Source organism: Parasteatoda tepidariorum, chromosome 3, assembly GCF_043381705.1.
Source record: "Parasteatoda tepidariorum isolate YZ-2023 chromosome 3, CAS_Ptep_4.0, whole genome shotgun sequence".
In the NCBI taxonomy this organism is placed as follows: Eukaryota; Metazoa; Arthropoda; class Arachnida; order Araneae; family Theridiidae; genus Parasteatoda; species Parasteatoda tepidariorum.
Genome location: NC_092206.1, coordinates 97,799,422 through 97,821,516, shown reverse-complemented (window position 1 = coordinate 97,821,516; position 22,095 = coordinate 97,799,422). Strand labels below are relative to the sequence as shown.

The window sequence follows — 22,095 nt, the reverse complement described above, 5'->3', positions numbered from 1 at the left end:
AACTATGGGTTTTTGACAGAGGGGTTTTTGACATGACAGTAAATACCATGGTATAAACCGGTAAAAACCGTCATGTGTCAAAAACTTGCCAACCCTGAACATAAATAAGGAATAGTATAAAACAAGAATTTATATTATAAAAGAAAATTTTAAAAAATGAATATAATACCTCTTTTTGGGCTTCAATCGCAAAAGTTCTTTCTGTTTCTGCTTATATTTTTTTTGCAATTCCAAAAGTTTATCGTGCATTTCAAACACAGTTGAAACTGGTTTTTCACTCACTTCATTCCCTTGCTTTGAAAGTTCATCTTCTGGCCATTGTTTTGGCTCTTCTTTTATTTGGGGATAATTTGAACACACGGGTGAATCTTTTGGCTCAATTTTTATCACGTCGAATTCCGAAACCAAGCGCTCCACAGCAATGGTAGATAGCAATTCGAGTCCTCGGATTTTCAAAGAATTACACGGGTGATTGCATTTATCTTTCACATTTGAAGCATCTTCTGTTTTTAGATTTGAATTTGTTTTTAAAGGGCTAGATACCTCGAATGATGTGACTTTCTCTATTGTATCCAACAAAAGATGAAGTCCATGATTCACATTGAATTCGGGCAACGGTTTGCTTTCTTCTTTATTTGCTTCTAACACATTGCTGTTTTTAACTTCCACATCAGTCTTAGCATTTTCAACTGTGGTTTCTGTATCCATTGCAACACAATCATTCTTGTTATGAGCTTCAACATCTTGTGAGGTAATAAGCGTATTTTCACTTTCCTTTTTTACCCGAGCAAGATCACTTTCGAGCACTTTGTTCTCAGATTCGTTTGTAGAAGGTGCATCTTGAGGTTCGACTTTCACGGAGTGCTTGAATTCCACATCACAGTCGTTCAGATTTGCACTGCTCTCTAAATTGCTTTCAGGAATATCAAGCGTTAGAGGTGATTGCTTTGGAGGTACAGTGGTACTATGACACCTTGGAGGTATTATGTTAATTTCTTGATTTTGAGAGGTAGGCACACTTTCTCCCAAACTTTCATCTCTAGACTGATTCTACACAAAATGAAATGAATAAAAAAATTAAGATAAACGGTGAAAAGAATACTTAGATAAAGCAATATTTTTGTTTATTTGAGTAAATTAACTTTATATTTAAGTAGACTATATGAAGTGAGGCTTTCTTCTTATATGCAAGCTTTCAATTAGCAAAAAGCTATAAATCTAAAATAAAAATTTTATGAACTCATTTAAACCAATCCTGCATGCTCTTTACACTTTTAGCTTTTAATGAGTAGCCAAGAGAGAGATTTCTAAAGTTACTTATAAACTTAATAACAGGGGTCTGTCTAGGTTTTTCTGAGAGATACCTATTTTGTTAAACTGTAGACATAATTTGTGAAAAATTAAGAATTATATTAAAAAATCAGCACAAAAATATGGTTAAAATATGGATTTATCGTTCCTTAAGGGCTACAAAAGTAAAAATTTAAGAAAAAGTATTTCGTGAAACTACTGTTTTTCCTGAAGTTGAATTTGTGAAGGTACCGCTAAATGGTAGTAAATTCGGCCTGGACAGACCCTTGAATAAACTAATACTTCTATAGGCATTTGGTACTATCTTCTACTCTAAAAACACTCTTACTGTCACTTAATACTTTTATCCACTTAGATATGCAAAATTTAAAGATTTAGCAAAATAAATTAATGTTGTACATTTAAAAAATAATAAAATAAAATATTTCCTAGATTTATTTATTTATTTTTTTTTTAATGGCACTCATCCACTAATCTTGTTATTTAAGAATGGAATTTAATAAGATATAATGAATTTTCCTTTAACATAAATATAAAAAAATAAAATTTAAAAATTATAAAATACTTTCTAGAAATGGATTATGTAAATGTAGAATTTGATGGGGGGGGGGAAGGTGCTAAAATTGGCTATACTATGTAAAACAAAATCAGAATTTCAAAGCATGATATACTCTACACAAAAAAAAAAAATCTGAAATAATAAAAAGAAAGCTCACTACTTTTCATTTACATATTTATCAGGTGAAATGCACTCCCTGAAAATACTTGATATGCTAAATATGATTCATTTCAAAGCACAATTTTATCTGTCTCGTAGAAAAGAACTGTTTAAATGCTTCTTTAGAGCAACAAAATATTTAAAAATAAGTTTTATCAAGTGATCAACCAAAATAATTTATAAACCAATCAAATGAAACATGGACAATGATTGAAAAGTTTTTAAACAGTTTTGGAGATATTTAAATGATGACATTAGGAGAAGAAAATTAAATTATAAAAAATCAGGCATAGTTAATTTAATCAACATTCAAAAATTAAAATAGAGTAGACACTGACACCTTTTAAAAAGATGTATAAGGGCAAATTAGGTGATTTAGAATAACAAAGAATATTTTCAGCGATAATACAAGTACTATCATCAGTAAAGAGGAGCAGAAATATTTTGGCACAGTAGATTGTACTAAATTTTATAGAATCTAAATTATCATCTTTGATTTTGTTCTTATACATATTTCTTTATTTAATATTGCAAAATAAAGAAATCCATTTTTAGTTTAAGCACAACTAAAGATAAACAATAAAATTTTCAAACCAACTGCAAAAAATTTTATTAAATGAAATATACACTGTAAATTTGTATTAAAACATAAATAAAAACACAAAAAAAAATTTCATAAGTAAATTGAAGAAATCAAACAATTTTATGTGTTTCAAAATATTTACCTTTAAGCAAAGAGGACTTAAATTAGAAGTTGGTTGATGATTTTCTATTCTTTTCTCAGAATTGTGTTTGCTAATATGCTTCGCTATAAAAAAAAAAAAAGAGAAAATATAAGTATTATTACAATTCCTTCTAGAAGGAATTTTATTATAAGCACTGTTTTGAAATATTTCAATGGATACTTTTTCATAAATTTATAATTTTTTCGATTCAATATATTATTCAAACAATTTTATGAAACCTATCAATTGTCTATTTTATTTTCAATGAAATGAAACTTAGAGAAACACTTAACAAAACAGTTTAAAACAAATGTTTCATTTTTGATCATTTTAATTGGTAAATTTAATATTCTCTAAATTCTTGATTCTAAGAAAAAATTTTAAATATATATATATATATAATCTTAAATAAATTTGCACAATTGGTTGAATCTATTTTACCTAAAATATATAGATATAATTTTAAAAACTTCAATTAAAAGATAATTTTATTACTACTTGCAATTATAAATAGTAACAACTCACTGTTAAATTATGATTACTTTTCAAAATCAATTTTAATAATCAGCTTCAATGCTTAGCTGTATTACGACATATGTGAAAAAAAGTAAATAAGTTTTTTTCTATTTTATTTATTTATCTATGATTATTACTGATTTTTTTTTTCACATTACATGCATGGGGAAAAAATAGTTTCTTGTAATTTGAAAAATAAGTTTATATCACACCAACTCTTTTCCTAAGTGTAATATAATTAGAAAACAATTACAATAGAAACTTCTTAGATTTTTAGAGTCATATGGTAAATATTTTTTTATAGAAAACCCAAAACAGAATGAAACATTGCGAAATTTTTTTTAAACATCAATTAAAGAAAATATTGAAAATAACTTTTCAAATCTTTCAAAATTTTATGTTTCACATATTGATAAATTGAAATTCCTTTTAAGATGTCTAAAATAAGACAATTGAAGACTATTTCTCTCAAATTATATCAAAGGAATATGAAAAGACAATAGTTGAAATGGTATTACAATGATATTTACAATTAGTCATTTCAATTTATGAATATTTTTTAGAAATTAGTAACAAAATCTAAATAAAGAAGAAAAAAACATCTTATATGCACGTGTCTATTAAAAAATAGGAGTTCCTGCATTATTTTAAAATTAAGAAATAATTTTAAAAAAAAAATTTGTTTAGATATCGTTTGATTTGAAACAAATTCAAATTTGTTCGATTACTTCGCTATAAATTGATAAATGACTATCAAAAATATTGAGTCATTTCATTACAGCTATGATTTGCCTTCTTTTATCGAAAAAAAAAACTATTATTTTTAATGTAATAATAGAGGTGCCGTGACTTCATTGTGTTTAAACATGAAGTTAAAAAAAAATTACTTACAAGATGAAGATTTATTTTGAACACCAATGATCTGGACTTCATCATCAACGTCATAATCTACTCTCTTTTTCACAGGAGAGCAAATGTTAGGACTTGATGAATGAACAGCATATTTGGTAACAAGCATATCAGGTGGTGCAGTTTGAGCAACAGAAATCAAGTTATCATGCAACACTGGAGAGGCATAATTTTGATTCCGAGAAGGAGGTTTTGCTGCTTCTGGGGGTTTGAAATAATTGTCAGGCGAAATCATTGGCAAGTCATTGTAAGACCACGACTTGTTAAGAGAACACGGATTCTGGTAAAAACTATTTTGGTAACTACTCACATCTGACCTAGATGAAGAGTTTGTTAAAATAAAAGGGCTAGAACTCGAAGCGTACGACGATGCCAAGCAATTGGATGACGTTGACGGACAACTAGACATGAAATATTTATCTTTTGGCTCTATCTTAGGCTGCATCATTGAGGTAGGGATATTCAAGACCTCGGGGGTCTTATTTTCAGAAATTTGAATAACCGAAGAGCTCCTGGAGTTAGATTTTTGATATTTGCAATCGTACGGATTGCTTTTTTCGGGCTTTACTTTAGAAGAACTAGTCTTTTGCTTATGTTGTTCTCTAAAAGAAGTATCACTAATTCTTTGAGTAGTCACAGTCTTGTGAAAGTCTTGAATGCCGTGAAAATCGGACTTTTTCGAAAAATTGCTACTGAAATGGCAATCACTCAGAGGCTGAAGAGGATGCTTGGATTTGCTAGAGTTCAATGAGGGTGGTTGTTTGTGATCGGAGTAGAAGTGCTCGTCTCCGGCTCTCTCGATGGAGTTCTTGAATTGCATAGAGTTTTCACTTTCGTAATGAGAAAAATAAACATTCTTGAGTGGTGAGGCATTACAGTTGTTTTCCTGGGTTGCAGGCATAGATTTTTCTTGAGGTGGACTATGGATGTTTCCTTTTAATGAATATGCAGATGAGAAACAAGATTTATCTGTGGATGGATGCATACTTGAGCTGCTTCTAATATCAGAAGCAAATAAATAAGGCTCATGACCTGAAGAAACTAAAAAGAAACACAAAATTAAAAACTATTTTCGACCCCCTTTTTTTACATAGAAAAGATTACACATCTTTTTGAGCTGTCTATCCTGAGCCCTTAAAAAAATATGATTTCCACTGAAGCATATTAATTTCGTATTTTTAATATGATCATAACAGTTGGCCAAGAGTGAAAACAGTAAATTCTCGTTTAGAGAATTCTAATCTGTTAGTTTAATTGATTAATAATATCTCACATATATTGTAGCTGTGAAACATTTATTAAAAAAACTTTTTTTTAAAGACTTAAGAATTTTAATTACAAAACATAAACTGATTTCTCATGAAAATTTCGATTGTCATATTGTTATACTGTTATTTTTTTTAATGGCACTTAATGCACTATTGCAAATATTTATCTCATGATATAACAAAAATAGAAATGAAGTTTAAAAATCAATAAGAACATTAAACTATATCCTAAAAAGTCAAATAATTAAATTATGCAATTTATAAGATGGCTTACAGTGTTTTCACTACAGTCCAAGAACGTGAGAATCTCACATATTTTTTTTCTTTTCTCGCATTCAAAAATTATTTACGCGATAAGTTCGAGCACTCTATTACTACTTCGCGCATTATAATAAATTTTAAAATGCGCGAATCTCTCGAATTTTGGAAAAAATTTCGTCTTCCGCAAATTTTAATAAAATCCGCCATTTTGAAAAAGACATGAAAACAGCTATGACAAGTGTTAAGAAGAAAAAAAATGAGTCCTTTATAATAAGTTGTTTAAAGTTAGCCCCATTTTTAGCTGTAAATTAATTACCGAACTCCCTCACCGACAATTTACAGCAATTTGTAAAAGTTGAAGTCTGTGAAAACTATGCTGGAAGACCTAACAAGAAGTATGAACATGGAAATAACTCCAACGAACTTCTATAACTATACTATAATTGAAAAGTCTATACTGGCAAATGTAGAGGATAGGAATGTGCATGCACAATGCTACAAATTTAATTAGTGATTCCGAATAGTTCAGCATCTGTCATTTAGCACCCAAAACCGAATTAAAACAAAATATTGTACAGATTTAACTGATGAGCATTTGAGCAACCTAATGAGAATATCTGATGAAAAAGTAGATATAGAACATTTTCCATATGATGATGTAATAAAAATATTCAATGGTTTAGAAATTAGAAGATGTTAAAAATGTATTATAATTAAAGAAATATTTTTTTTCCCAAATCTATTTGTGTTTTTTTAATGTTTAGGAATCTCACTTAACTTTTTGTAATCTCACCCTGTTTTTGAGAAAGAGCGAGAAACTCTCTCCCATTTTTTTCTGTAATGAAAACACTGACTTACTTGCATTTCAAAATGTAACAATTATTAATTTTGCATGACAATCAAAAAATTTTTTTGCTTATTTATAGCAGTCTAAACCTCAAATTTTAAAGTATATTTTAAGTCAATCTACAAAAATGCTGCATTTTAGCATGCTTGGATTAGAATTGTATTTTAGAAAAAATGAAATGCTTGAAGAAAATATACTGATTTAGTTTTAAGCATTCTTTATACTAGACAAAACTATATAAAATTTCTTGATGAAAAAAATCAGCATGTAATAAATGAAAAAACTATTTTCTTTATTGTAAATTAATCAAGAACTGATTTTTTTTATAAAAAAAAAATAATTTCTCTCTCTTGCAAATTTAAGCTGTCTTTGAATAATTATGAATACGATATGTACATGTACATGTTTAGTAAATCACAGAAAATATATAAAAAGCTAAACTACTGAAAAAAACATATAGGGAGAAAATGTAATGTTTTAAATATTTAAACAAAAGCTTTTAAAAGCTAAATTAAGAGCACAAAATAAATTTTGAGAAAATTCAGCATATAGAATACCATTATTATAATTTTTCCTTACAAATTAAAATCGTCCAAGTTTTGCTTAAACACATAAATTATTTTTAAAAAAATTGATAACATTTTCCCTACATTTAACAAAATATGATGTGTTTATTAAAAGCAAATTACCCGTAAGGAGTTCTTGTTTTGGCAGACTACGTGAAACTGAACACTGAGATTTTAGCTTGCTTTCAACAACACAGCAAGCATTTAGATTGTCAGACTTTGATCCTGATGAACACATAGACATACTAGATGTGTTGACATTTGGAGAAAGTACTTTCTCTTGCTTAAAAACTCGCTGTGTTGACTCTAGAAGATATTTTAATAAAATTATTCATTAGCATCTTTAAAAAATAATTAGTAATTTTTATTTTAATAAACCTAAATGTAAATAATTTTTTTAATCTTGGAAAAAAAATATTTAAAACATTTATACACAATTAACAGTTAAAGCTATAAATAAAAAATTATATTTGAATGATATTTTTTCTAATTTTATTTTTTCCACTTCTAATTTAATGCTACTAAATATGCAAAAACTTATAAATTACTAAAAGCTATTTTTTAAAAATTTAAAATAAGATAACTTTAAAATTAGCAGTTAAAGAATAAAAATTTAATATTTTTAACAAGGACTATAATATTTTCCAATAAAACAATAGAACAAATATCCTTTGCAATATGGTGATACAAACTGATATATAAAAACTTCTATTTTTTAATAAGTAAAGAGTGATTACGATATTATTAATATTCAAAATTACATTGTTATTAATAAAATTGGATTTACAATTAAAACAAACTCCACTAAGAGTTATAATTATTCACCTTTGGGTGTTTCAGCTAGATGTGAGTAATGGCCCAAACCTTGAAGAGAATTTCTTAAATTTGAGGTCAAATTCTCACCATGTCTCAAAACTGGATGTCCGAAATACAAATTATTCCCATCAAATCTTCCACAACCTACAAATATTTAACAAGGATTAAAATAAGTCAATGTCCTATAGTTACGTAATAAGTATTGAAAAAAATCAACAGAAAAATAAAAATGAAATAATAATTTAGAATTTTATTAAGAATAGTTAAATCTTTGAAAAACCAAATATTTTTTTATTTATTCCTTTTATTTTTTCATTATCAAAGCATACATTTAAAACTTGAAAACAAATTAACTTGAACAAATTCATGAAACTCATAAATGAATAGTTTTCTATTTTCATTAAAATTAGAAACTTGATGATCTTAATTTTCAAGTCAATCTTGAAACAGGATTATATCTACCAATATTTTTTTTTAAAACTTATGAACTTTAAATCTTATAAACTTTCAAATGTGCTTTTATTCAATTTGATAAGTTGCAAATATGATTTACTTTTCAATACAATCCTTTCCATTTGCATGTCAATATTAATATATATTAACCTAAAAGAATATGATAAATACTTTTATATAGTAAAGAAATATAATAAATAAAATATTCAATATTATAAAGTCAATATACTAGAAAATACTTCAGAAGAAAATGCAAAAAAAAATAATAAATAAATAAATAAAACGGATAGAAGCTAAAGTAGAAAAAAAATCATACAAATACCAAACAATATACTCTAAATATGATTTAAGGTATAGCAAATAAAATAAAATTGGACACATAGTGGAATGTAGCTTTTGTTTTAGGAAGAGGAAAAATATTCCTTTGATATATCGTCATTTAGCATAATTGAGTAAATTTTTTTCATCGCTATATTACTTTAAATACATATATAGAATTGTTAAAGTAATGGTGCTTATCTACATATCCTATTTACCTACATTTTGTGCTTCTTGATTACGATGCATAATGTGTTAGGAATAATAATCTAAATTAACAGGAAATTTTAATTTTGGACTAATTTTAATCAATATTGATAATCTCTTTAAATAAAGGAATACAATATTTCTTGTTCATTTTTATAGATTTTACACAACAATGCTATTATTTTTCTTACTAATTTTTCTAACTTATTTGCTTTAGTTTGATAACCATTTCAAAATAAAACAGTGCAATAACAAAACTGGAATATTAACCTTACATTTGTGTTTAAATAAGAAAACATTAAACTTAAAATACAAATTATGTGAAAGGCAAGTGAAAGGCAATTTTATTAATGAATTTACTATATCATTTCAAGATTAATTTTCCACAATAAAATTGTAAAAACACATGGCTTGCAGAGATTTATTTTTAATTTGAAAAATAGAAAAACATTTTGACTTGGGACTTAATTTTTTATTAGAATCAACAAAATTGAGTTAACTAAGAAAGTTCTGTATTTACATCATCAACAAAGTTTCAGAAATAAAAAAACACAATAATCTTTTAACATATTGATTCATACGTTAAGAACAAATCATCAACAAAAATTAATTTATTAATTAATTTTAAGACAAAAATAAATTTAAAAAACTTACCATCTGGGGGTGGTGTTGGAGGCCAGAACTGCCCAAGGTTAGGCATGCACCCAGGTTGCAATCTGTATGCAGTTGGAGGTAACGAGTTGTTATATAATGCTCCAAAATATGGAAAACTTGAACCTATTGCAGAAAAATAACAAAATTCTTTTTACAAAATATGTGATATTAATTACAATACAAATTATTAATAAAATACATAGACAAAATTAAATAAACATTGTTGCAAAAAAATTTTTTTTTAGAAATTTCATTTGAATTATTTTTAAGAACATATTTGCTATTTATCTGCAACCTATCCTTTCGGGGCTAGAAGAAAACAAACCAAAGCTTTCCAAAAGTTGGAAAACATTGATGCTTAGTTCAAAAATTGTTTAAATACTCTTAAAATTAATATAAAAGTTCATATTTACAGGCAAACAGGATGTGCTTACTTGTATATATGTTCCAGAATTCTCAAAAATAAAAAATTATAACTTAATTATTTTTAATATTTTTTTTTTCTTTTGGTGGAAAAGAAAAGGCCATATTAGGGTTACCAGAATGATCTCTTTACCACAATTTTTTTCAATGAAAAAATTTATGCTTTAATTCAATTTTTTTTTAAACATTTGTAAAAAATACTTATAATGATGAAAAAAATTAGATTTTTGTTAGGAATGTTTACTTTTTAAAACAATATCTTGTTCACTTTATACAAATCTGAACTTTCAACGTTCTTAAGAATATTATATGATAAACGTTCTTAAGAACATATGATTTCCAAAAGTTGAAAACTTTGATGTACAGTTAAAAATAATTTTGAATACTACTAAAAATAATATGAAATCATTTTTTTTTATCAGCAAACAGGATGTGTTTATCTATATATAATGCATGTTCCAGTATTCTCAAAAATAAAAAAATAACTTAATAAAATAATTTTAATACATTTTTTCATTTATTAATGATTTTTAAAAAAATTACCATTTTGTAAGGAATATTTGCTTTTTAAATCAATATCTTTCACTTTAGACAAATTCAAACTTTTAATGTTCTTAAGAATTGATGAAATTTGAGAATCTCCAAGAAATGATAAAAAATATTAAAGTTAAAACTATTTTATTAATAACTTAAAAATAAATGCTAATAATCCATTTTAATATTAATTTACAATTTAATTACCAAACACACTGAATCATACAATAAATTTTAATTCTAACTAAAATATTTTCCAAAATATTAAATTAAGATTAGTTTAAGACTAATTCAATCAATTTTTAAATTAGTCTTTTTTGCTTTTTATTTTCAAATAAATATACAGGCATTTAAATAATACATTATATTTGAATTCTATTTACAAGCAATTCTTTTTTCTTTTAAATGCCAAGTTATATTTAGTTTATGCAGCTTGAATGTAAGCGACTTTCTGTAAAAAAACAACAACAATGTAGCCTTTAAATTAAAAGATTTTTTTAAGCATAATTAAATTATATCTCATGATTTAAATAAAAAATTTCAAGTAGTAGTTATATATGGATTTTGCTTTATTTATTGCAAATTTTTGGTATTGTTTAGAATAACAAATTTTAAACTTCTTCTATCAATAACAAAACTAAATACTTTTGCATATTTTTTTTTTCTTTTCAAATCTATACAGTAACACTTGTTTATAGTTGACTCCAATTCTAAAAAAAATTTATAATGATTTATCTGTAATAGTAAAATTGGAAAAAGAAAAACATTTCTCCTTAGAACACAATAAACTCTAGTTTATGTTTTATTGCATGAAAATATTTATAGGTGGGGTTATGAGGAATTTTAAGCTTTCAACTTTTTTCCTCAGAAAAATACTGGTCTTAAATATAGAATAATAGAATATATAGTAAAATGTTTCGAATACTATACACGTTTCTTAACATGATTACATTAGTGTGTACCTTTATATTTATTTACAGTATCAAAAAAAAATATAGATATATATCACAATTACACTTCTTTATTCAAATAGTAAGTTAAACATGTTCAGAATATCAAATTACAATTAAAATATAAATATGAAATTATGATTGAAAGCTTTAATGTAATGACAAGAATATTTAATGAGTAAAAAAAGCTATGTTTATATGAGTATTTTATATTTTCAGAATAAATGACAAATTTCCCTGTACATGCATTAATTCTTCTTCAGAAACCAATAAGTTAAGAATACTAGAAATTCTATTTCATAATAGTAGTTTAGCATTTGATAAAATATAGTTTTTTTTTCACTTTCACTGTGGTTAGTATAAAAAGGTGTCATAAACTATGTCTGACAAAAATATATAAGGAAAAAGGATTAGGTACTAAATATCTGCAGGTTTAGAAAACCATATTTATTGATAGATACAAAATAATATCAAAAAAGGTTTAATTAATTAATATTATTCATTCAATATTATTTATTTAATATTAAGTAGATTCAGTTCAAAATATTAAATACGAAAAAGAATAATAATAAATAACATAGAATAATGAATTCAATTCTAATATTAATTAGAAAATACAACCTAATTTTTTCACATTCCAAATTATACAGTTAAAATTAAAACAGGTTGAAGAATTCTTAAGACTATTAATAACAAATAATCTCCCTTTAAACAAAACAGGAATACAAATAAACATCTTTATTTAGAAAACAAACTTAATAGTTCGTTTTCAAAATTTTTAGGCATTAATGGAATAAACAAATAGAATAAAAAATTCAAAATTAAATTAACGAATTCAGAATTGAAAAGAATCTAACAACATTAGTAAAATTATTAATACAATATACAATAGATAATTTTATAAAAACTTACTTAATTCTGACATAAAAGAATTTACAATGGAACATTCAGAATTCTTAAGACAATACTTCCTATTCATCCACAAGAAAGACAAAACTAAAATCCGGATATTCTTATCTCTTTAAAATTTAATTAAAATCATATAATGGATACTATTATTGTGAAATTGAATCGCAATATTTTTTTCATATATCCTTGCTACTGAGATATTCACTCTGTGAGTCACTGAGAAAAACACAAGTGAGAAACAGATTCGACAACAGAAGTCAGCATTCTGGAGATCCGACTGATGTAACAAAAAATGACGTCACTATTCTTATTTATCATTTTTCTGGAGCTTTTGATTCCACTAACCCATAAGAGCTAAATAAATTCAGAACAACGCAAAAGAATCTTTTGATGATTTTACCAATCTTTTTTGAAACGTATTTAAAAGTGAAAATTTTTCTAGGAATGGAATGAATCATAATTAAAGTATAAATATCTCTATCGTCCATTTTCTTTTTATCGATAATATTATTTGAAGAACTTTTTTAATATTGCAATTATTTTGCAAAATAGTGAATATATTTTGTTATGATTTCTTATTTTTGTATTTATAATAGTCAAAAAGCTTAAATTGGTTTAAAAAAATAATTTGGCAATAAATAAATCTTCAGAATTAAACATACAAAAAAATTACAGAAAATCATATCTTAAATAAGTTTTATGATGATTCCTGCAGTTGAAATCATAAAATAAATTACTTCTTTATGAATGAGTTTGTCAATGTAACTAAAACATATCTATTTCTTATTTAACTGCCAAGTTAGAATCTATTTTTAATTATATACATAGAAAAAAATTCAGAGAAACAAAGTTAATAAGTTGTAATAAGGTATGATAATCAGAACAAAATAATATAACAGTAACATAAATTATAACGAAAAAAAATCTAAAGAAATTTTGAATGCAACTTTTCTAGTTAAAATACCGTAAACACCATTTAAGAAAGAAATTATTATTAAAGAACGTACAATGTTTAATTAAGATTTAATATTTAAAAAAAAAAAAGTGAAAGGCACACAAAAATAAGAAAAAACGTTTTTAAAGTGTTAACAATATTGTGAAAATGTTTGAAACTTAAATATTTTATTTTATTTACTGTTTGCATTCTGAAATCAACAAATGATTATCTTTATATTCTTTTTTTTAATTCATTATAAACATTTTGCTTGGATTTCCTAATCATTTACAGAGAAATAAATAAATAACTATTTCAATTATAATTTTTAATCCGTACATTTAACTAAAAATACGAAATCCAACATTCCAGTGCTTTCCGTCACTAAGGTTTTATGGAATTTTCATTTAGTTCTATAGTGTGGTTAGTATAAATTTGAAGAAATATAAAATTATGATCAAAAAAGCAATCTAACTTCATTACTTTAATATACTGTATAATTTCCCAGAACAAACATATACTTTCTAATAAAAAAAAATTTCTTAATGTTCATGTAATAATTCTTAATTTACATTTATACATTTTCTGGTTAAAATCTAATAGTTCTAATAAATAGTTTTAATTAAAAAATGTTTTCGGTGCAAAAATATATCTCCAAATACTGAAGTAACTTATTAAGATACGATCTTTTTTAAATAAAAAAAAAACATGAAGTCGAATTCGGGAAATCCCAGAAGTTTGTTTAATCATCTAAGATAAAAATTTCTGATAGGAAATTCTAGGAGCAATCTCCAACTAAACTCAATATTAGAACTTGCTTAGTGAGCAAATGCATTAAAAATGCAGAGCATAAATTAGTTCACTTATTCACCAATAGATAGCGCTTCTTCACAAGTAAGCAGCTATGTATCTTCCCGTAGCTCCGCCCACTTTTGACATCTGACAAAAATAAAGAATGAGGAAAAATAAAATAGCTTTAACAAAAATGAAAAGAATTAAAATTGCTGAGCGAATCGTATATTCAAAGTGCAAAATTTCGGAGAGTTTTCGTTGCCAAAATTCCAGTTATCTTTTTTTAATTCATTTTTTTTTCTTCAAATTGCAGTGGCAATTAAATTAATAAACAATTTTCATGGAGATTTAATACTAAGCTCAAATAAAATATAATTTTAAATGGTTTTTAACAGTAATAAAAGAAATCTCTACAATGCAAAATACATTTTTGTTTAAAATATTTTATTAAAAAAATCATCAACGTATGAAGAAATGCGTCATACCAATAAAGTTTTTTCAAAACTTTGCAATGCTCTCTTTGGTACAAAAATTACATTTAAAAGATTAGAGTTTCTATTTTATGATTACAGTGTGATTAATACTACCATCGAAAATATTGCCAATTCAAATCTCTCACAGTAAAAGAAGTTTTTGATACACACACTGCAATTAGTTAAGACTTACCACTACATATCCTCTACCCAATATAAAATAAACAAAAATATTTATCATACGTTTAGAACAATGAAAATATTTACACCCTATTTGCGAATAATTTGAAGATAGAATTCATATAGAAATGATAAGAGACTCACCAGGGTCGACTTGGTTTTGCCAGCATCGTCCATAGGGGTCGGAGGCTGCCGGTACAATGGGAGATATGGCGGCAGCAGCGGCAGGCATGTCGGCATAAGGTACTTCCACATTCCAAGCGAGTACTGGCGACCGATTGACGGCGTATACTCGGCCGTTCATGTCGCCCGAATTCTGGTGGTGGTACGTTCGAACCTCACCGAAGAGGTGGTTTTCGCTGTTCGACTGGCAGGGGTGCTCCGACAACGAAATTCGGCACAATTCTCAACGAGTCTTGTTGGTGATGTTCGGCCGAAGGACACACACATTCCTGCTTTAATTTTCGAAGGGTTAGGGTTACGGCGGCTTCACTTAAATATCAAAAATCCTACAAAGAAAAGAAATAACTCTTAGTATTCAAATTAAAGATCTCATAAATGCATGATTTATGCTTTTCAAGAAATTATTCATATCACTCCATATGAGTATTTACTTGAATGCAAAATTTACGAATTATAAAACTTAATTTTTGTAAGAACAGAATTGGAATCAATAATCGATATAAGTGCGTGCAAAATTTAATAATATGTTGGAGAAAAAATTCTATTATGGATTTATTAACTTTCATTTACAGCATAATTCAGAGTGACCCATATAATCCTTAAGTAACTTGAAAATACATGGTTTTATTTAAATTGTAAAAAAATTATAATTAGTGTTAAATATTGCATTGTTAATTTTTTAGAGGTTATAATATGATAAAGAAGTAATAAGCCTGAATATATAATGTCATGAAAATTAGCAGATATATTTTATCATTCTATTAATTATTTATCCTTTTTGTTTCCGATTTGTTGTTTATAAGTTCTTTACCATGTTTTAATAAAAAAATTAATATCCAAATTTTTACTTTTTATATTATTATCAAAATATACTTTTTTGTATTCTTAGCATGAGTTGGCTTTTCAATATTTACGCTAATATTGTTTATTTTATTTATTTTGTTCTTCACAGTAATTTTGAAATAAAATAAAAAAAATATTTTGTTAACAAGAAATGTTTGAAATGAAGCTTTTTGTGGGAAATCAAAAGCACTACAATTAATATACAAGACTTGTATAATACATGCATGAGTTAGCTTTTCAGTGGTTAATTAAACATTGCTTATTATTTATTTTTTAATTGTTGTTTCTTTTATTTTTTAATTGTTGTTTCTTTTATTTTTTAATTGTTGTTCCTTTAATCATTTTTTTATTTATTTTTAGTTTTTACAGTATCTTAAAAAAAAAAGTAACAAAAACGTCGTAATATAAATAAGAAACGCTGGTAATGAAGAAGCATTAGGGGAAAAAAAGCATTACCATGCAGAACTTGTGTAATACATATCATGCAGTGTTTATGAAAGTAAAATTATCATGTTAAAATGCAGGTAAAGAATGTTTTATGCAAAACATAGCATTTATTTATAGTTTAAAATCAAAAAATAATTATTTTTTCTAAACAATGTATACAGAATTTAAGTAAGAAAAAAGGTATTTTTAAAAACACGTAAACACATAAATGAAACTACTTGTAACATTTGAATATCACTTTAAAGTTGTGAAAAGTGTTGTATACATAAAGGGGTTGAGGCTTTGTAGTAATAAGTCACAGTTTTTTCCAAAAACGACATTTTGCATCAAACTGTCCAGTGGAATTGTTTCTGGGTAGGTATTTCACAAAGATCAAAATTTTTCATTAGATAATAGCACAATGCACAGAAACTTTTTCTTGCCTATGGATGGCTGTGGTATTTATTACGAGGAGTCTTAAAAACGCTCTTCTGATAATGTGGCTCATCATTATATAATTGCAAACCCTTAGTGTATACATTTTAATCATAAATAAAATTAAATAATTTTCGTTAAAAAAGGCTTTTGGTTCATATGAAATATTTTATTACTCTAATGATTATAAAAATTAACACTAATATTAAAAGAACAATAATGGAAATAATACATGGGCACAACATTCTATTAAAAAAAAGTGTTTTTAGATTCCATTCATTAACACTTATGCCTTTGAACTATTCGTTATGAATATTACTTTGCTATTATAAACGTGAATAAAAATATATCAAGCTTTTCAGCAATGAAAATTCACAAGGAATTGGTTTTCATTTAAAAGTTAAAATAAATAGCAGTATATATAGAATATATGTGTAATAATATTCTATGATGCGGATAAAATTATGATATGCAAGGATTGGATAAAAATATCGAAACACATCTAACTCACTTTATGTTAACAATCTTTCTTTTCGTAACAGATGCTTTGGATGATTTTACATGGCAAAATTGTTGGTACAATTTGAAGAATCCTGCTTGAAGCATTAGAAATGTCATTTTTACGTATGCAAAATTTGAATCGACCAAAAGGAGTGTAGGAAGTTTAGAGTTGATTTCCTTTTTCAATAGCACTATAGTTAAAAAAGCATTCTAACATATAGAAATTTCATTAATTGCTGGTATTAGTGAAGAAGGAAGAAGTTTCTAACTTCCTTTCCTTTCTTCAAGTTTTGCATGCGTAAAAATGACACCATTTCTATAAAGCTTCAATCATGATCTTTAAAAATGTGCCAACAGTTTTGTCATCTTCCAAAATATATGTAACGAAAAGAAAGATTGTTTGCATAGAGTATAGAAGTGTTTCCATAGTTTTGTCCATCCCTTATAGATAATTTAATAAAAGGTATAGGTAATAATTAGGATTTATATTGTATCAGTGATATCTTAAAACTATGTGATGAAAATAGCGTTAATAGTTGGCTCTTGAGCATTATAATTTATTATTTAAAACAAGGTCATAGAAATTCTTTTCGGAGTACTGTTAGCGTTTTTGAAATTCAATCCGATAAATCCAGGAAATGTTTTGCGTACGTTTTAAAGTCTTTTATCGATATTTTTAAAAAATTCACGGGAACAAAAATCCTGCTTAAATTATCGCACTGTATGGTAATAACGGTTTTTTTTTTCTTTTAAAGTAAATAAGCATAATTCTGGTATTTAAAACTAAAATATATGGTATTTAAATCATTCACTTGGTAATTTTTTAGTTCATATGGTTAGGGTTAGCCAGAAATTCTGGTTTTCAGGGTTGTTTTGATCATATTTTTTTTTCTCAGTGTAGAATTAGCAAGGTTTTAAGTTGTATGCAATTTTAAAGGTAAAATTGGTATTGAAAATTTAGCAGTAATTTACATTCATTAGCCATTTAAAGGGAAAAAAACATGAAATTATTATTATTGACAGTACTTAACTATAGGTGGATTTAACTTTTTTCTTTTGGTTAATTTAGCCTTTTAAAATAAATCTTTTTTGTGTCAACGAAAACATTTTAATTTCTTGGCTGTAGGTTAATTTCTTTTAATGGCAATTCAACTTCGCTCGCATAAATTAATAAAATTTTTTATGCAGAAAAATGTCAACAAAGATGCATTAATTATTGACTTTGGAAAGATACTTTTAAAATTTATATTTCGACACACAAATTTCAACAACTTGAATTGTTTTGAAAGTCAAATGATTATTATTATGTATTTGTTATTAAATAAATAAAAGGAAAGCACCTTCATAAGCAAATGGAGTATCTAACATGCATAATTACAATAAAACGAATCATTATCTCTCAATGAAGCAACAAGTTAATAATATTGGAGCAGTTAAACTGCAATTCAAAAATTAACTTAATATTCGTAGATTTATTTGAAATTGCAAACCTACATAACTGCAGTAAAAAGAGTTTATAAACTCTTGATATTGTGGAAGAAGTTAAAAGGAATTTCTTGAAATAAGAAATGTCTAATATTTACAAACTAAAATATAGTTTTATAAAATTATACAATTATTCATAAAATATCTTAAAATTCATAAACAACGGACTTGTTCTACATTAGTTTGTATTTGTTTCATAAATAATACAATTTTACTAATAAAAATAGAAAGGATCTAGCATGCCTAAAGCTACAGAAGTATAATTTCCTAATTTCTATTTATTACATAAAAAAAAAACTACATTTAATTTCATAAAAAATCTAATATTCACAAAAAAATGAGAAATATTGGAAATATTTTAACTAAGGGTTTCAAGAAATAATATTAAATTTCAAATTATATACGTTAGTTAATTTATGAACATTTAAAATAGTTATTGCCAAATATTTAGCAGCAATCTAACACGCATAAAACTATATAACTACAATCAAACACTTAAAAAGAATATTCTTAATAACAGTGCAAAAACTAGACTTAAAGTCAATAAATTCACAAAATTATCTAAAATTTAAAAACATGGTATTAAAACAGTTTGCATTTGTTTGTGAGATATTTATAGGAAACAAATAACTTAAAGGTGTTTTTACAAGAAGAATGGAATTAAAATTAAACATTAAAAAAATGTCTTACTTACTCTTAATAACAATGAAAAAAACTAGCCAAAAATAACAGAAAATAACTGAAAAAGTTAAACATTCATATTAAAGCAGCGGAAGTTTTGCCATTCTCTCGAACTACGCCTTAAACGACGATATGTTCAGTTATTACGTCCACGAACGGAAAATTTTATAATCTAAAAGAACTTTGCTCCAGTAATCAGTCTTGAGACCGTAATCTAATTGTTCCAACACTATCGTATCTAGTATCAACAGAAACTGTTAGGAACGTGTATATATATGAGGGGCAAGTGAATTCTTAGGTTTCAAGGACGTTTTCCTCCTGGACCCACTGGACACAGGGAGGGAACAGTGAGATAAGATTTCATGCAAAAATAAACAACTCCTTCCGCTCTAGAGTGAATCAGTTCACTAATTTAGTCACCGATTTTAATCATTCGGTTTGCAGTTAAATCGATTACGTATGAATTTTCTAATTCCCTATGAATCGTTTCCACGCGAAGATCCGTGATGCTCATTTGTTGTAGTTATCAGCCCGTGAGAGGCTCTAACTATTTCATCTGAGTGGGAATGTATGATAAAGGATCCGTGATATTTTTATTTAACCCTTTATAAGGCTGTATACCAGCTACTTCATTGGTTTTTAAATGTCCTGGGAAGCTATTTTCTCACCTGTGATCTGTGCGGCCAACAGTTAAGGTTAGCGTGGGGTCTAGAACACTGGGGAGCTACATTTTCTCTAATGCATTACATATATTTTATCACTTCCCATCGGCTTTATTTGTAGTTACAAACACAGAATTACTAGTTTATGACCAATTCATAACAGAAGGCAAAAATTTTAAAAATTTAACCCACCTTCTCACCATAAAAAATGGTTTTAAGAATCAAATTAAAATTAGGTAATAAGCTTAATGAATTTCTTTTTATAAATCTATTTTAATCTCAAAAATATTATAACGTATCATTACTAGAAGAAGAAAAAAAGGGTTGAAAAAAATTGAAAATTTATAATTGTTTTGGAATTGCACAGTCTCACAAATAATGGCTTTATATAACATCTAAATAGTTGGGTTATGGTAATGGGTAAATGGGTTTGAAGTAATGCAACGATAATCCGTGCCTTTTGTGAGGACGACATTTTAATCAAACTGTTCCTTAATATAGTTTAAAGATAGGTATTTTGTAAGTTAACAACAGTACACCGAAACATTTTTTTACCTATTTAGGCATCGTGTCATTATTATCATTATTATTTTGACAAAAACGCTCTCACAAATAGCTTTTCCGGACAATTCGAAAATGAGGCTTATCATTATATTACTCTAAACCTTTCATGTCTTTTATATTATTGTGTTTCGGTATATAGTAAATTTTAGCTCATAGGAACCGAACAGAAGAATGAATAAATTAAAAATGCATTTTATACGTTCTCATGAAAAAAAAAATGTGAAAAAGTGGTATTGTAAACTGATCGACATAATCACAGCATGATTGTTTATAGATATTTATTTTAAAGAAAACTTAAGAAAGGCAATTCATTAACTTAGAGTTCTGTAAGCATTAATTATCTAACTTTAAATTCAACTCTAAAAAATTATTTTCCCCTGCTTGAACCATAATATAATGCAGAATAATGAAATTTTAAATTAAGCCATAATTCCATTTAAGTTGAATTACTATATCGTGCATTTTAGCTTAAAAAACGTGATAATAAACAATATTAAGTTTACAGCAAATTTTAAAGATGTTATGGTCCAATAGGCTCGAAAAGAATATAAATGTTGTCTACAAAATATATATATATTTTTTTGGCATAGTTCCAATAATCTATAATTCTGTAATAGCTCAAAATGACTCAAACTTAAAAATAATAAGAGACAAAAATAGTTAAAAATTAATAACTTTTTCAACAGTGAAAATTCAATATCGATCTATCACTAAATTTCATTCTTTAATAAATAGAATATTTTTGAGAATAATTTTCCCAATAATATTCTGTACCGAATAGGAAGAATTGAAAAGGTAGCAATCATCACAAAAAACCTCATCGACCTCAATTTAAGAATTCAATTTATGCTTCACAAAGTTCCCACCCTTATTCTAGAGCTTTTTCATCCTACAGACACCCCTCCATTTTCATAGAAATAGAACATCCCTCTATCTTTAGGTAGGGAGGGTGGAAGGTGCAGGGCGGCAAACCGAAAGATCGAAAAGAGAACCCTCCTCTAAGGCTGTCAGAGCTGTCCGGGGCGGCGGGAGGCATGGCAGGAGAAGGTCCGCCCCGGGCATCCTGATGACCGCTAACGACTATTTCGTCGGAACGGGCCGCGTCTTCTTCTGCTTACGTCGATAATAACGGTTCGGAAGGACTCGCGGGATTTTCTTTGTTCTGTGGAAAGGTGGCCTGTACAGCGCGCTGTAATTTTATCCAATGCGGTTGGAAACTAGTTTTTTTTTTCTTTTTACCTTCTTAAAAAAAAAATTTCCCAATAACTCGCCTGTGAAGAATTTCTTGAAATTCGATGATTTTAAAAATTTCTTCCAACTTTCTCGCACAGTTTTATAATGTTTCTAATCAAGAATTAGTACCGTATAATAACGTTTTTTTCTTCCAAATACTCTCTGAGGGAAACAGATTCTGAGTTATAAACATTATTACTTCAACATTTTTAAATTTAATGTTGGAATTTTTTACTATGTTTTTACCTCTAACCAGCTATGAAAGAATTTTTGAAATTGAATAATTTAAAAAAAAAATTATGCTAAGTTTCTTGCAGA

General features: G+C 26.5%; 1 protein-coding gene across 4 annotated transcripts in view; it reads right to left on the bottom strand.

Annotated features, from left to right (window-relative positions):
- LOC107452888 (titin homolog) overlaps positions 1-22,095 on the bottom strand; it is a 74,760-nt gene that overhangs the window by 11,885 nt on the left and 40,780 nt on the right. For 2 of the 4 annotated variants that reach the window (XM_071179037.1, XM_043044687.2), the window contains exons 2-8: positions 14,909-15,273; positions 9,570-9,692; positions 7,947-8,081; positions 7,245-7,427; positions 4,162-5,220; positions 2,755-2,837; positions 170-1,050 (exon numbers count right to left, since the gene is read on the bottom strand). In XM_071179037.1, the coding sequence (XP_071035138.1) occupies positions 170-1,050; positions 2,755-2,837; positions 4,162-5,220; positions 7,245-7,427; positions 7,947-8,081; positions 9,570-9,692; positions 14,909-15,068 (2,624 nt within the window). In that variant the 5' untranslated portion in view covers positions 15,069-15,273. Of the gene's footprint in view, positions 1-169; positions 1,051-2,754; positions 2,838-4,161; positions 5,221-7,244; positions 7,428-7,946; positions 8,082-9,569; positions 9,693-12,388; positions 12,645-14,908; positions 15,274-19,331; positions 19,494-22,095 lie in introns of those variants that run through there. The other 2 variants (XM_043044688.2, XM_043044689.2) reach the window with 2 other exon arrangements.